The 15,098-nt window shown below is 38.4% G+C and overlaps 2 protein-coding genes across 3 annotated transcripts; both read right to left on the reverse strand.

Annotated features, from left to right (window-relative positions):
• Nucleotides 1-916: 916 nt before the first annotated feature.
• Nucleotides 917-4,993, reverse strand: LOC135651619 (uncharacterized). 2 transcript variants are annotated; one of them, XR_010501877.1, is made up of 8 exons: nt 4,598-4,993; nt 4,427-4,504; nt 4,195-4,301; nt 3,899-3,976; nt 2,305-2,406; nt 2,172-2,232; nt 1,998-2,079; nt 917-1,231 (listed from the first exon to the last, which is right to left on the reverse strand). XR_010501877.1 is itself a non-coding variant. In XM_065171834.1 (7 exons), the coding sequence occupies exons 1-7, from the start codon at nt 4,734-4,736 to the stop codon at nt 1,113-1,115; spliced, it is 705 nt and encodes a 234-aa protein (XP_065027906.1). In that variant the 5' UTR covers nt 4,737-4,966; the 3' UTR covers nt 917-1,112. The 2 variants fall into 2 exon arrangements, 1 of the variants encoding a protein (XP_065027906.1); XM_065171834.1 differs by lacking the exon at nt 2,172-2,232 and having other exon boundaries at nt 4,598-4,966.
• A 243-nt stretch (nt 4,994-5,236) lies between these two features.
• LOC103999934 (serine/threonine-protein kinase STY13) lies at nt 5,237-13,902 on the reverse strand. Its single transcript, XM_009421837.3, has 7 exons — nt 13,524-13,902; nt 12,848-13,184; nt 10,913-11,045; nt 10,572-10,767; nt 9,573-9,697; nt 8,498-8,656; nt 5,237-5,655 (listed from the first exon to the last, which is right to left on the reverse strand). The coding sequence occupies exons 2-7, from the start codon at nt 13,081-13,083 to the stop codon at nt 5,356-5,358; spliced, it is 1,149 nt and encodes a 382-aa protein (XP_009420112.2). The 5' UTR covers nt 13,084-13,184; nt 13,524-13,902; the 3' UTR covers nt 5,237-5,355.
• Nucleotides 13,903-15,098: the final 1,196 nt, after the last annotated feature.

Genomic DNA, 15,098 nt, shown 5'->3' on the forward strand with positions numbered 1-15,098 from the left:
TTGAAGTTTGGATTCGGTCATAAACTCCTATTCTGGTGGTAGAGGCATGTATATATTAATATTATTTTGATATTCGATTTTTCTTAATTCTTAGAGTTTCCATATCTAATTGCTCTTCAATCCAAGAAAACAAACCTTATTTGAAGGAGCATGTAATACGTATTACTTCAATCTAAATTTATCAAAAGTTTTATTTTCAATCCTTAGCCACTAAACAATTCAGTTTCATATTCCACTGATTTAGATTTACTTAATTCTTATTTAGATTTTATAAATCAGAAAAATAGGAGAAAAACATCAAATGACGACGATGCTGTGATAGAGTTCTTCTTTGATGGATCCTAAAATTAGAAATTCTATTTTTCAATCCTTAGCCACCAAGCAATTCGGTTTCATATTCTATTGATTTATAACTCAGATTTATTTTATTCTTATTCGATTTGATTTTATAAATTAGAAAAATAGGAAACAAAACCAAAATATTATTTTTAAAAAAAATAAATTTCGACTGAATTTTCAATAACGTTTCTGAAATATCGATATTTATAATGGCACCAATTCATATATACCGAACCGGTCATGGACCAATACAATATCGTGGTTCGAAGTTTCATTCCTTGCGCATACATGCACATTCAACCTTCTGTGGGACAATCCATCGGCTACTTATGACATATTCCACCAACAAGAAAAGCAGCTTATTTCATGAACAAACAGCAGAATCAGTACAATCTGTTGCCTGCTCAGGATCTTCTGAGAGCGCACACAGGATATTGAGTATCTCTCATCAATTGTACTTGTAATGATAATTCACATCGTTCTCTGACAGACAATTTAGCACAAATCAGAACCTTATCATGAAAAAGAATCACCATTTGCAAACAGCCAAACAGATCGCACAAATAGTTTGTGCATGTAAAGCTGAAAAGACAGTAATCAATGGAAGATGTTTTTAAAGAATATGATGTAGAAACTGTCAGGTTAGTCACAAAGCTGCAAAACTCTTGATATGACAAAACCTTCAATTGCACAATTCTGTCATCCCTCAAAGAAAAAAAAAAAAAAAAACCTAAAACACTCTGTTGGGAGGATTCAATACAACAGAAGCTTCCCTATGCTCGGTTTGTGTACTGGCCAGTTCGAGTATCCACCAAGATCTCTTCACCAGTGTTTACAAACAACGGCACATTTATGACCGCACCTGTGTCAAGAGTTGCTGGTTTTGATCCCCCTGCAATTTGTATTTTGTTCACGCAAACATTAGATATTCTTCTCAACTGAAGTTTAATATGTAAATAAATGAACACTGAAGAAATGTTGGTGCTGATACATTAAACCCATTCAACTAGCCTCCCTGACCACAATTATAACCTTCATGTTTCCCTTCATGGAAAATGAATGTGCAACCTTTTTTCAACAAAAAAGGGGATGTGAACACTGTTCCAGTTAGAACTTCATTTTGCATATTCCGAACAGAGCTCTATTTTGTCTTAAACCGAAATCATCTGAAGTAGTATGCCTCCAATTGTACAAAATGTGGAGAAACATCAAGGAAAATGAACCGATGATGAGATTATATAACGACCAAAAAATTGTGATACGATCACGTGAATGCTTTCTAGATCTTTTAGGAATTGTAAGCATGCACAAACGGTGGTAGGATTAGCTACGAGACAAAAGTAGAGGCACTCTATCGATAACTACAAGAAGAAAATTTGCATATAACCATATGAAAGGGCTCTGCAAGACAGTTTCACTTGTCATCTGTGTTACATGTGGCAACTTAATGATGTTAGACAGCAGTTTTGGGATGTTTATATGCAAATAAATATTCTATCCAGTAGTGGTTGAATTAATGCATCAAAACTAAAAAAGAAAGAAAGCAACATCTATTCAGTTGAAAGAATCAATTATTAGCAACCTTTCTGGACCAAAACTCAATTGTTAAATTGCAGAATCAGTAAGAAATCATTATATAAATCTCTCTCCTAAAGTACCTTGTGCAGTGTCACCTCTTACACCAGGATCCACTTCAACCACTGTCAGCTTAACTATGATGGGAAGTTCAAAATCGATAACCTATATAATTGTTCCACATTAGTTGATCTGAAACTTATACATCTTACAAGTGTAAATGCATCAACCAAAAAGGATTTCAATAAGAGACAAACAGGAAGGCAAAAAGATGAAGAGCCCCCAGCCAAACCCATAATCCGAGCACCCAACATTTTCCTGTTTTCACATAACAATAACTAAGGTGTGCATAAGCCACAAAGACCATGGTAGAGCAGAGACAAGGAATACCCGTCCATTCCAGAAAACCACATTACAGTCCATACCCTCCTTCAGCCATTTGGTCTTTTCACCAACTTCTGCTTCAGTCAGACGAGTTTCCTCGTAGGTAGCCTGTCACAAATTATCACATCAAGATATCTGCTATATCTTGTGAAGATTCACATATGTAATAGCATAAAATGAAAAGGGAGTATTTCAAAAGTATCTCATGTTTCAACACTGTCAGCCTTATGTGCAATGAGGTCACTGAGAAAATATATAAAAGCAGGTCAGTTATTTGAATGCTCTAGGTTAAACACCCAAATTTTAGTTTCCTGGACCAATATCAGATGAGGCATAGGCATAAAAGATAAGCTTCTCAGTTAAAAACCTGAAGCCAAGTATAGATTCAAGCACAAAAAACCTAATCAAGCCAAGTATAGAGGTCCTCAACTCTTTTCTATTTTAAAATTAACTACTCCACCATCCTTTAGTTCGATTCCATAAAATAAAATCAAGTTGTCAGGTGGATAATCATGTCTTTCCTAGTTTTCTACTGAACTGTTTAAACTCTTTTAATTCCTTTTGTCCTCAACTGATGACAAATCTTTCCAGAACTGTGCAATCTCTAAAAGTATTCTATCAGTAATGCCCAAGATAAACAGTTCCTGGTTCCACCGTGCATGCATTCTGCAAATAGGCCTCCATATGCATTATCAAAGAAAGAATTTTACCTAGATTTGCTAATAATTTATCAAGTTGGTTTTTGTTCTTGTCATGGAGACTGCCCTCCTTGAGAAATTAAGGGCTGACATGACCAAAGTGGACCTGTTGTCTTTTGATCACTCTTAACACATGCAAGGCGCTTCTAACCCAACTTTACTGGTCTATTAAGAACAACCACTTGAAGAGATCCTTAGATAAAACGTTGATATATAACAAGAATGAGATTCATATCACCTATTCCTAAAAATGCAGCTCAGTGATCACAAGATTCCTTAAGAACTCATAACCAGGCTCCCAAAATCAAATGACAGCAATGGAACAACTAGTTGGCTTCCCAAGATGCTTTAGAATCATAAATTCTCATCCAAGTTATAACTACCAACAAAAGGAGAAAGAAACTTATTCCTCAAGTAGATCGATGAGCAAATCTAAACATTGTTATCAGAAGGTGTCATAGAATTTAGTATGTGATCCTATATCCAAGTTGCAGACAAGAACCGAGAACACTGAATTACCACAACAGAGTGATATACCTACTTTACACCTTCATCAGTCAATCAATGCATCATAAATATTTTCTCATAGAGACTATGGTTGTCCTTGACATGTCATGCCAGATCATGTTAGTCATGGTAAGCGCAAAATCTTATCATGCCATGCCAAAACGTGACACAAATCCAACTGGGCAATTTGTATTAATCAGAATGCATCATCATGGCAATGTAATCGACAAAATGGAGAAGCATATATACAGTGGCAGATACCATCATATCATGCGCACACTTCGATAAGGTAAAAGATGAATGAAATGAATCATCTTTAAAAGTGTAGATAAATTAAACTATTCTATTATTCATTTGTGTCATAATTGCAAATGCGAAGGAATGCAAATTTGTACCAGATCCATGAACACAAATTGGGAGCCATCCTTGTATGTGAACTGTTTGGTTTCCTTGGCAATATTTGCTTCTTGAATCTGTCACAGCAGGGTACCACAGGGCATTAGGTCAATAAAAGAAACAAAAAAGAAAAGGAAACAGTGGACCAGCCTAAACATTTTACAAAGAAGAAGTAGTGTAAACCAAAAGCAATGAAGCAAATAACCCTACAAGGCCTGTCATGCATTACACTGATGCGGAAACACAAATTTCAGAAAGACGCTGAGGTTGTGTTTCAGTATGAACTCGGATTTACCGTGCTTCCTGCTCGAAAGGTTTTCTCAACCGTGTTGCCTGTTATGTAGTTGCGCACTTTCGTTCTCACGAATGCTGCCCCCTTTCCAGGTTTCACATGGAGAAACTCTATCAAGTCAAACCAAAAACCAGAATAAAGTTAACCAGAGGGATGACTGCGAAGTTCGACGATGACAGCAACATTACACGGGAAAAGAACACTCTCTATAGTGGAGCACAAAAGGAAGCGATACCGAGAACCCGCCAGGGGGCGCCGTCGACTTCGATGTTGGACCCGACCTTGATGTCGTTGCTGGAGAAGGCGTAGATCCCTGAAAGATGAGGGAGAAAAAGAGGGAGAGAATCAGCGATGAAGGGCAATCACAGGGAGGAGAGAGCTTCTGGCTCAGAACTACTATCATTACTAGGGAAGGAGGAAAACTTGGAGCGCAGAGGCGTGAAGGACAGGGTGCGAGCCCTCGCCATCGGCAGCATGGGGAAGGGAGAGGTCGGCGAGCAACGGAGCAGCCGAGCGTGGGAAGAAGAGAGGTGGAGGGAAGCCATTGTTGCCGTTCACACTCCCCTGGCGGTGTCCTCCAACTCACCGTGTTAATGATAAGGGCGTCCAGTAAACACACAATAATTAAAATTTTCCCTCTTTACTTTCCCTTCTTTTCTACTCGAATATTTTCTCGACCGTACGATTCGTAAGCAAAAGCGATGAACGGTGATCATCAGTCCGGTTCCCTTCCCGCATAGGCTAGGGCTAACACGATCGACGACAGGATTGACATGCACGGATCATGAAGCAGCTACAACGTTGGACGAACCACCAAGCAAATTCGTCAGCCGGCCTTACCCCATCCAAAGACCAAAACTTCAACCAGAGCCTGACTATGACGAGATATTCATACTTTACTACGGACATGCATGAAGAATGGCTGCAGAGACTCATAACACAAAAGAACATGGAATACTTGAGCTTAGAAGATTTTATATATATATATATATATATATATATAATTGGTTGCAGAGACTAATTGCACAAAAGAACAGGGAATTCGTGAGATTAGAAGATTAGATTTATATATAAATATTGGATAAGCATGATATTTTTTCCTGTATTCCATGTGAAGTATACCGCCTTCGGTCAAAACCAAGAAAAATCATAAATTTCCATCGCCTACGCACTGCTACTACTGCTACTACCTGCCTTCTTTGCAGCAAAGAGTTGACGAAGGAAAGAAAGCTTGCCTCCCCTCCGTGGGGAGGACGTCGCTGTGATGGCGCCGCGGGTGTTCATCACGGCAGGCACAGCGTCGGGTTCTGGTGAAGGCGCTGATGGAAGGGTATAAAGGAAGGCGTTTAGCATGCGAATGATCTGGCTGAAGCTGGGCCGCGTGCTGGGATCCTCCACCCAGCATGACTGCACAATGAACACGAGCTCCGGTGGCGTGTCTTCAGGCAGCGGTGGGCGCATTTGCTGCATGGATTTCCCGGAGCAACAAAACAGTAAGTTCAAGTCAGCAATCAGTAGTCCGGTGATGGGGTAAACAATCACAGACAGTGCATGCACGACAACTTTGATCAATATATCTAACACAAGCATTGTAATTCTTAGAACTTAAAACAAAATTCCAAAAGTCACTCGCAAGATTATAATAGGCATCATCGCCTGTTAATCAACTAATCAGATTACCTCAAGGACTTACGCATATAAAATACAAAGTGATTGGCTAAGACAAATAATCCATTATAAAAGCCCCATATAACATTTAACAGAAGTATCATCTAATTTTGGAACCCCTTTGTTGTTCAACTCTACATGTAGTAGAAAATTATCTCTAGATAGAATCCACCAGGGTATGGTTCAAACCGAAACAAAACCAGTCGAGCATCAAAACCAAACTGGGTATGATTCGACAGTTCCAAACTGAACCGAAATCGGGTTCTGACGGTTCAGTTCCAAACAAGATGAAAAAACAAGTGGGTTCCAGGGTGCAGTAGTTATCACTCCAAGCTTAATGACCGGTTCAAAACTCGGGCAAGTAAATTACTTTTTTGTTTCTTTTTATCAATCAAAACTGATGGTTTGAACCGAAATCAGATCCGCCTAGTACTGGTTTGGTTTTGGTTCTGAAATCAAAACCGGTTTTGGAACCATGATCAGGGTACCTCTAGAAAGTTATATTCAACAAATTTTTCTATGATACGGTGGAGTAATATCATTTACTGTTGTAGGTGATCAACGACTAATGGCTCCAAATCAGCAACCCCAATAGTATATACTTCTGTGCAAGTATTTGCCTCTTATTTTTCGTTATTTCTAAATGAAATCGTAATGAAGCCCCAAGGGTTTATGGGTGCTTCAAAGATTAAACACTAGATAAAGGCTTCACTTGACAACCACCTGACTATCAATAGATGATAATCTTAGAAGTGATAGTAATGATGCTTAAAAGCAAGGATTGCTATACCACTCACGGTATGGTACGAGCAGTACATACTGGTCTGGGAGTGGGCCAGTACGTGGACCACCCCTGTTTCAAACGATCAGATTAAAAGAATAAAAAATCAGAAAAGTGGCAGGGTCCATCCAACTCAGCATTTAAAAAAAAACAAATTAGGGCTCGTGTTCTAACACAAGCCCTCTCCTTGCATACAACACCGCTACTTCGCCACTGCAACTGCCATTGTTCATTCTTCTTCCCACGTATGCTCCCACCTCTTCTCCTCTTCTTCCTTCCTTTTTTCTTCCACTGCTTCTTTCTTCTTCCTCCACCTCTTCTTCCCTCTTCCTTCCTCCTTCCTCCTTTTTTCTTAATCTGTTCCTCACCATCCATTCCTCTTCTCCCTCATTTTCTTCCTCTGTAAAACACTGATACATATATCGATGTACTGTGTCAGTACACTAATACTGACAGGTATGTACTAGTCCAACAGATGGCTGAAATGGCAAACCTTGCTTAAAAGCACCACCAAATGTGATGCAGAACCTCCACATATAAATGGTATGTACTGTGAACATTCTAATGTATGGCTCCTGACCAGCACAAGTTCCCTACATTGCTGAAGCACATCATGTAATCCCATATGCTTTAAATATTAATTATATATGGGCCATGAGGTCTAAGAATCCCACTCAACTTTATCAACTTGTATCCTAAGATGTTTCAATTTTTCATTTCTATGTGGCCGTTTTACTTTCCCTTTTTAGCTTCCATTGTCTGTTAATCTAAATAATTCCTTTAATTCATTAAAAACTCATATGGCATCCAATCACCCACACCGTTGAGTATAAAATTAAATGAATCAACTCTGAGGAACTTCTTTAGTTCTCCATTTTGCTCTGCTTAAATAATTCTCCCTGACATGTCAGGTGGAAAAGCCTTATCCCTCAATCTTGCACATCTTGATTATGGAATCGACTCCATTCCTAAAAAATATTTCATGCTTGTGCAGCTTAGTCAGTTGCATTTTAGTTGAAATTTTATGAGATAGTAAAGCACCACATTGCAGCTGATGCATCCATGTACATGTTCACAAAACGAAAGAATCACTAGACTGCAAAGTAAAAGCAATACAAGCCCTCACAGATTATTTACCTACCAAATTACTAGAGGCAACTAGTTCGCAAAGTAAAAGTGAAAAGAAAAAAATCACAAGCATTGCACATCATGTAAGCTTGCAGCAACACATTTTCGTTTGATTAGTTTTATGTGGCCAGTAATCTAATCCAATGGATGCACCTCTCTACTACTACTTGCAATTAATAAACAAGTCTTCTCATCCTTTATCTACCATGCATTCCCCATGACATTTACCGAAGCAAAAAATAGGTGATCGCTCTTGGTGGGGGAAGAAAAAAATAAGCCTACCAGCATTATCATGAAATTTATAAGGTTTAAGTTGACAATGGAAGCATCACAGATCATAGTAGTAAAACCAATTGTAGTTTGAAGTATATTGTCTTCCCAGCAATTAGTACAGATACCAATAAAGGCAGTCCAACAACATTACATACTATCGCATGCTAAGCTACAAAGCAGTAAAGATGAAAACCAGAAAGCACTAATCATTAAACAATGATAATCAAGTAAATCTTCAGCCGACATGTGGGGCAAAACTTATAAAGTTCAACTGATAATAGAACAAGTGGAGTTCTACAAGTAGGATTAAGTTAGTTACTTTTCGATTATGCACCTCACTTTCTACTGGAAACTATAAAATATTATTGCAGATTTGATTAGAAAGAACTTTATAAAGCTCCAAGACTGAATCAAGACACAGTAAACAAAGGAAATTGAAAGGAGCAACATGCTAACCTTAAAAGCAGCAGCATAAGCAGCCTGCAAGTTTGACATGCCTTCAAATGGCATTCGATTGGTCAACAACTCCCACAATACAATGCCAAAGCTGTAAACATCAACCTTGTTGGTGTAGTGCTTCTTCTCACCACGACGCAGAGTAACTGTACTATATAACTGCAACAGCACAATAGAAAGAAGAACCATAAGCAAAATAGCAAATAACTCTAGGATTGCAACGGAGAAGATTGAGAAAATTAATTGAAAGCATTGAACCAGCTTTAATGCTTTGACTGATTACACTTTTAACTGTAAACCAATGCTGTGAATAAACTTAGTCCTGAAAATCAAAATAACTATGATATGAGCAACAAATCCTAGCATACCACCAGCAAAGACTTAAAACATATGTAAAACTGAATACAATTTTTATTCACAATTTGTCTACAATTTCTAATACACAACCAGCAGATATCACAAAAAGTTCAGCATATAGCATATTCTATAATCTCATTCAAGCCATAAGCACCAACATTGGTGATTTACTTCAATTAAGGTTTGCTAGGTTTTATTTGTAAACTTAAGTACCGACATGAATTTTTTGTTAATAAGAAAAAGCTGTAGAATAAAAGGATAAGCATACTGAGTACTGGCAAAGTTCTAACAGTTCGACTTGCTCCTTGGTAAAGCATATGAAGAACAATGTAAGTTGTGGAGAAAGCTTGATAATTATGTTAATATAAACAAATGGCAGTTACAATCCATAAACAAATAAATAAGCTACTTCCTAAGAGTATATTAAGAAAATCATGGAGAATTCAAAAACATAGGAAATGACTCAAAACAGCCATCTGTAAGGTGACGTTCTTCACACCATGTCATCTAAATCATGGGTTCTGGACTAACACTATGACAATTTTTGAAGCAGGCAAAACTTTTAAATAGGACATGTCCATTAAGATCCTCATATCCTCTACTTAAAACTATATGTGCATGTCCAATCACCACATATTTCCAAGACACCAAGAAAAAGGAAATTAGATGTTAACAAGTAACAAATACATGATAACCATTGAAGTCAATGGTGTATCACCTCAGGAGCCATCCATCTGTAAGTTCCAGTTTCGGCAGTCATCATCTCAGTAACTGTTTCTTCTCTTGCAAGTCCGAAATCAATAAGCTTCACATTCTTCTGGTTTGCCGTAAGCAACAAATTATCTGCACATTTTCATTTATTAAACTATACACTCATGCACCAAAAGGAACAAAAACAACAATAACTATGATAACATGCTGCTCACAGATAGGCAACACTCATACACTCAGCGAGAGGCAATCTACATCATGCAGCTCACAAATTTCATTAACTGTGTTAACATGGTACTCATGGTCATCACTATACCAAACTTTGATGTACAGTAACAGCATAAAGTATTATTTGCAGAATCTCTTTGTGATCCCTACCAAAAGTGTCCCATGGCAGCAATGAGATGCATAAGTTGCCAATTTGAGAATGCACATATAAAATGTACAGCAACTCATTAACATGGTGACCTATTCCGTTTCTTTAGCTTATGTATACAATTACTATCAAACTACCGAAAGAATCAAAGAAAAATTAAATATTTGTTATCTTAACAACCAAATCAGACTTATTATCTAATGACTACATAAAGCATTTTGAAGTACCAATTCTACTTTGCAAACAGTAAATTAAAAAGGAAACAAAAAATAATTATATTTTCTCACAAACTACATACTGTACCTACATATGTATTTACAGATGCATACACATAAATATAGTTATATAAAGGGTGTTTCTTATTTTTTTCAAGAAAAGAAAGGAACAGCATTACATTTGATATACCTACATATGTACTAATACATGGATACACAAACAGAGATACAAAATAATGGATGTAGACATTTCAAAATACAAGAACACTCCTATACTTTTGAAAGCAATTTGTCCTCCAAATCAGACGTGCTTTATGGTGGCAACTGGCAAATAACTTTTGTGCAAGACAATAAAAATTTAACAGTTGAATGATTAAGATTGTAGTGCAAACAAAACCACAAGACAGGTACCAACCAGGTTTCAGGTCTCTGTGTATAATCCCATTAGCATGTAAGCAGTCCATTGCACGAGCAATATCAAGTGCAAAGCTAATTGCTTTATGAAGATCTACTTGTTTGGGACGAATGCTGCTCAAATATTTCTTCAATGACATTCCTGGAAGCAGTTCCGTGGCAATCACCATGAAGGGGTCCTTGCAAGCTCCAATGAACTTCATGAAAGAGAGAGAATAGTTGAGGCAAAAAATTGAAAAGAAATAGAAGAATGAATGAAATAGGAAGGCCAAGACCATGGACTTGAAACTATTATATGTCAGAAATCATCAGCAACTTAAGAATTATTGAGCAGACACTCACCTTGACAAGATTTTCATGTTGGACTCTGGACATCATATTTACTTCTCGGATAAAACGAGCTTGAAGAGTTACCTTCTCATCAGGAGTACTGCCACCATTGAGAACTTTGATTGCCACAATTTGGTTGTGGTACCTGATTGATAGAAGCTGATACGAATTACAACAACCAGAATAATGCATATACTTGGACAAGTTTTACAAGACAAATTACGATCAGGAAGCTAATAGAAATCCTCATGTTCTTTCCATCAGTCACAATTAAACTGTTAGTTGGTAGGTCTCTAAGTTTAGAAATCCTTATGATCTTTCCATTAGTCACAATTAAACCTTAAATCAGTAGGTCTCTAAGAAGTATATACAATAGTTTGTATATCAATTGTAACAACCTGTGCATGGTTGTACCTATTAAACCTGGTATACAAATCTAAAAAGTGTTAAGTCAGTGAACATGAGCTATTTAGTTCTTAGCTCATGTATTTATACACCTACAAGCAACTAAATGTAATGTACTTCAGCAGAATCAGACCCACATTATTTTAAAATCCCAATCCTTAACTATTAAAAGGATGTTGACCCAAGTCCAGTTATTAAATGCAGTAGTTTATAATTTTTGCAACCATACAAATCCAGTGCATGAGTTCCAATCAATGCAAGGTCTGAAAAGGGTCTATGTATATAGTCTTCCCCAACATGAAGAGAGTTTGTTTCTGTGTCTTTATTTCGGGTCACATAGATCACAAAGGGCTCGCCCTCGAAATTTTCCAGCAGCTTTACGGCTAGTGAATCCTCTCTAGTCAGTATGGTACTGCAGACATACATATATCACCAAGAATTTATCAACCACCCATGAGAAATTTTTCATATTCGTGGTAGTTGCATTATGTTCACTTTTCCTTTGGCAGCAACATAGAACATAAAAACTAACCAAGAAACTAAAATCATGTTCTTCATCAACAGAAACCAAATGATATTATAATCAAGGTTCTGCACTTCAAGTATTGAGTCCTTGTCAGTCCATGAATGGACCGACTCGGGTCCAATCTATGCCAGTGTATTAGCAAACGGTATTGCCGATATGTACTGAGGTACAAAGAAGAGAGGCAGTTAATGTTTTGGTTCAAGTCCAGACCAATAAGTACTGCCGGGTCCATTCTGGTCTGGGCAAAACAATAAATCTTGACTATAATTATAAGAAGCCTTCTTTTGTAAAAGTTTTATCGCATTTTTACTTAGCTAGCTCCGGGCCTTGCTCTTGGTTTCAATCTGCTGTTGGTCCCTCCAACTGCAGCTGTAGAAAAATGTGTTTGTTCCCTTAGGACATGCCCAAGATGTAGGGGCTGAATTACAAAACTTCTGCAAGTTAAAAGCTAGAAAAGCGAAGAAACTTTGTTATATACAGTCCCATGATCAGGAGTACAATTAAAAAAAACTTCTCATATTTTAAATCAGAAAAAAATGAAGCAATTACATCATAGAATGATCATATTCTCAAATTATTTAAAAACATAAAAATCAGGAGCAAAGTGAAACATCATTGAATAGGTTAAAAATATGTGGGGAGCACTCACAGAATTTTCAATTTTGATTTGCAATTTTGAATAGTTAAAAAATAATCAAATAAGATGTTTTAAATAAAACATAACATCAAATGTATCGATCTTCTGAAGCATCAAATGTGGACGTTTAGATAATAAGTTTAAGAAATAGAAGCAGGATGTACTTTTCTGCATAACAGAGTAACATTCTGAAAGAACGAAGGATAAAAATGAAAAAGCAAGAAATACATTTACTAAGATCCTTCCAACTTTAGCTGCTAATTCTACATTTATGATATGGCTCACTTGGCAATAAATTTCCGGAAAAGACGTGAAATAGTTTGCCAATAGAGGAAGGAAAAAAATTGAGGGGCTTGTCTAGTTGGTTCATTGAACTTACTTCCCCTCGTAGACTTTCCCATGGGCTCCCTCTCCGATTTTTGCTCCAATATAAAGTAACTTTGGGTCGATCAAAAGCTTCTCATCAATATCAAGATGTGCAGCTGGAAAATTTCCATTCGCTCCCAAGGAGTGCCGTCCAAGGGGCAGAGAATCAGCTGCTACCTGGCTCCCACCCGGACGCCTGAAATCCTCTTCGTCTCTCCTACTGTCTCTATAGTCGTCGATACAGCTCATGATTCGGCAAGCACAGCCACAAAACGGTCGCCTACCCGAAGTCCCAAACTCTGTACAGCATCCAAACCTGAGCTCCTCACATCAACTGAAACCAATCCATCCTTCACAAAGAGACGAGAACAGTAGGGTTTTCTTTCAAAGAAACGCCTTTTTTCTCTATTTCATAGAAACTCTAAGCTCTTTACTGAGACATCTTTCTTCAATATCACTCATCTATTCAGAAAGAACAAGCTTTCCCGTCAACCACAACCTCCGAGAGAAGAATCGATCAATTAGACCCTTCCCTCACTAAAAATCTCCATTTGCCCCAGCAAATTATTACAAAACCCTAAAGCTTTTCCCCGTCAAACCACCTTTCTTGATATTGAAACTTCGCATCAGCTACTCCGAGAGCACACAGCAAAAGGAAGTAAAAAAAAAAAAAAAGGAAGAAAACATACAACCACGCAATCAGTGCAGCGCTCGAATTCGAATCCGATGCTGGCCACCGCGTCCAAAAGCCGTACAATCGGCGAAGGAATTCACAGTCAAACAGGACGGGGTTAAGCCCCTCGAACTGCGACTCCCGAGCTCCTCTACGCCTGCTGCTGCATCTACAAAACCCTAAAACTCCTAATCCAAGACCCAGCAATCTTTTTCTTCGTTCTATCCCTCTCCAGCGTCAACGAGAAGATTGTCCGACCATGGATCGCTTAGAACAACGACGGCGGCGGCTCTGCTTTTATACGCTGGAGAGCCGTGGGAATCCCAGGGCCAATCAGCGGCCTCCACCCACGCGGCAGTGGCGGAGAAAGAGTAGATGCCACTGGCGGCCCTTTTCCAATTTGCACCACGCCGACCCGTTTCCCGTCTTTTTCGTTTCCCTCGGTGAGGACCTTCGTGACTCACGTGTCGACAAGGTGCAGGCAGAGGAAGCGGGGTCGGTATGAATGGGGACGCGCACTGACCGTCCGATTCTTCGATGGGCGGCTGAGAGAACGCGACGGCTAGGATACGATTTTCTTCGGCAGTTAAGCCGGTGTTTGTCGTTGGACTTGGACCGGTTTAGGGAACTCTGTGGCTGCATACCATCCAAAGTACATAGATACGAAGCAGTTTATAAAGCAAAGACACAAAGACTATTTTGCTACATGATTTTGCAGGCTACTCACTCCACAGAGTCAACCGAAGTTTGAGGCCACCACGCTCGTCACGATCAACTTGCAATCCCATTTCGCTTATATAATACTGTACTCTACGCGTCCATGGTGCCATTAAAATACGCCTGTGTCGGTTGCTTCTACAACGGACGACCTTTCGCCTTCTCCAGAGTCAAAAGTCTTACCTGAAATCATGGAAATGATAGTAGAAGCTACAGAAAAAGCTGATGATGGCTACATCACAACTTAATTAGAAGAGCATGTATATATGATCTTCTATTCATGGTTGTATTGTATCATTTGCAGTCACAAATTTCAAGGCTTTGAAAGCTACTGCTAGCTAGGTAAAAAGGAGAGAAAGAAAAGGCATGTTAGTAGAAGATAAGCTTGCAAGATGGATAAACAAGTAAAGGAAATCTATGGGAATCCATCACACTGTGACCACCTAATGGAGTGATGCAGAAACATCACCTGTGTTCTCTTTTGTCATTGTTACTCTTGGGTGGAGGCGCACCTTGCTTTGTGGATGTGGATGTCATGAGGAAGTCTAAATGGCCAAACCACTGCTAACATTTCAGGAATTTATTTCTAGTGGGGTTGGGTAGTCACCAATAGAAGAACCGTGGAATGCAAGTACACGTAGTCATATGTTCTACAAGTTGCACTTGGTGCATACCATCGTTTCTATCATCAATTTACAAGATGGAAAAGCTATATGGACTCCTGTGTGGTTAATCTCTAATTAATGCTCAGCAGTTGGTGCTGCAGATGTCACCATGTCGGTGAGGGAGATTGAAAGCTGTGCCACCTTTCTAATATGGATCTATCTAACGTAGGACGTCGTCGCCTTCCTTTTAGGTCTGGTTTTCTTGGATA

The sequence above is a fragment of the Musa acuminata genome, chromosome BXJ3-10, assembly GCF_036884655.1.
Source record: "Musa acuminata AAA Group cultivar baxijiao chromosome BXJ3-10, Cavendish_Baxijiao_AAA, whole genome shotgun sequence".
Classification (NCBI taxonomy): Eukaryota; Viridiplantae; Streptophyta; class Magnoliopsida; order Zingiberales; family Musaceae; genus Musa; species Musa acuminata.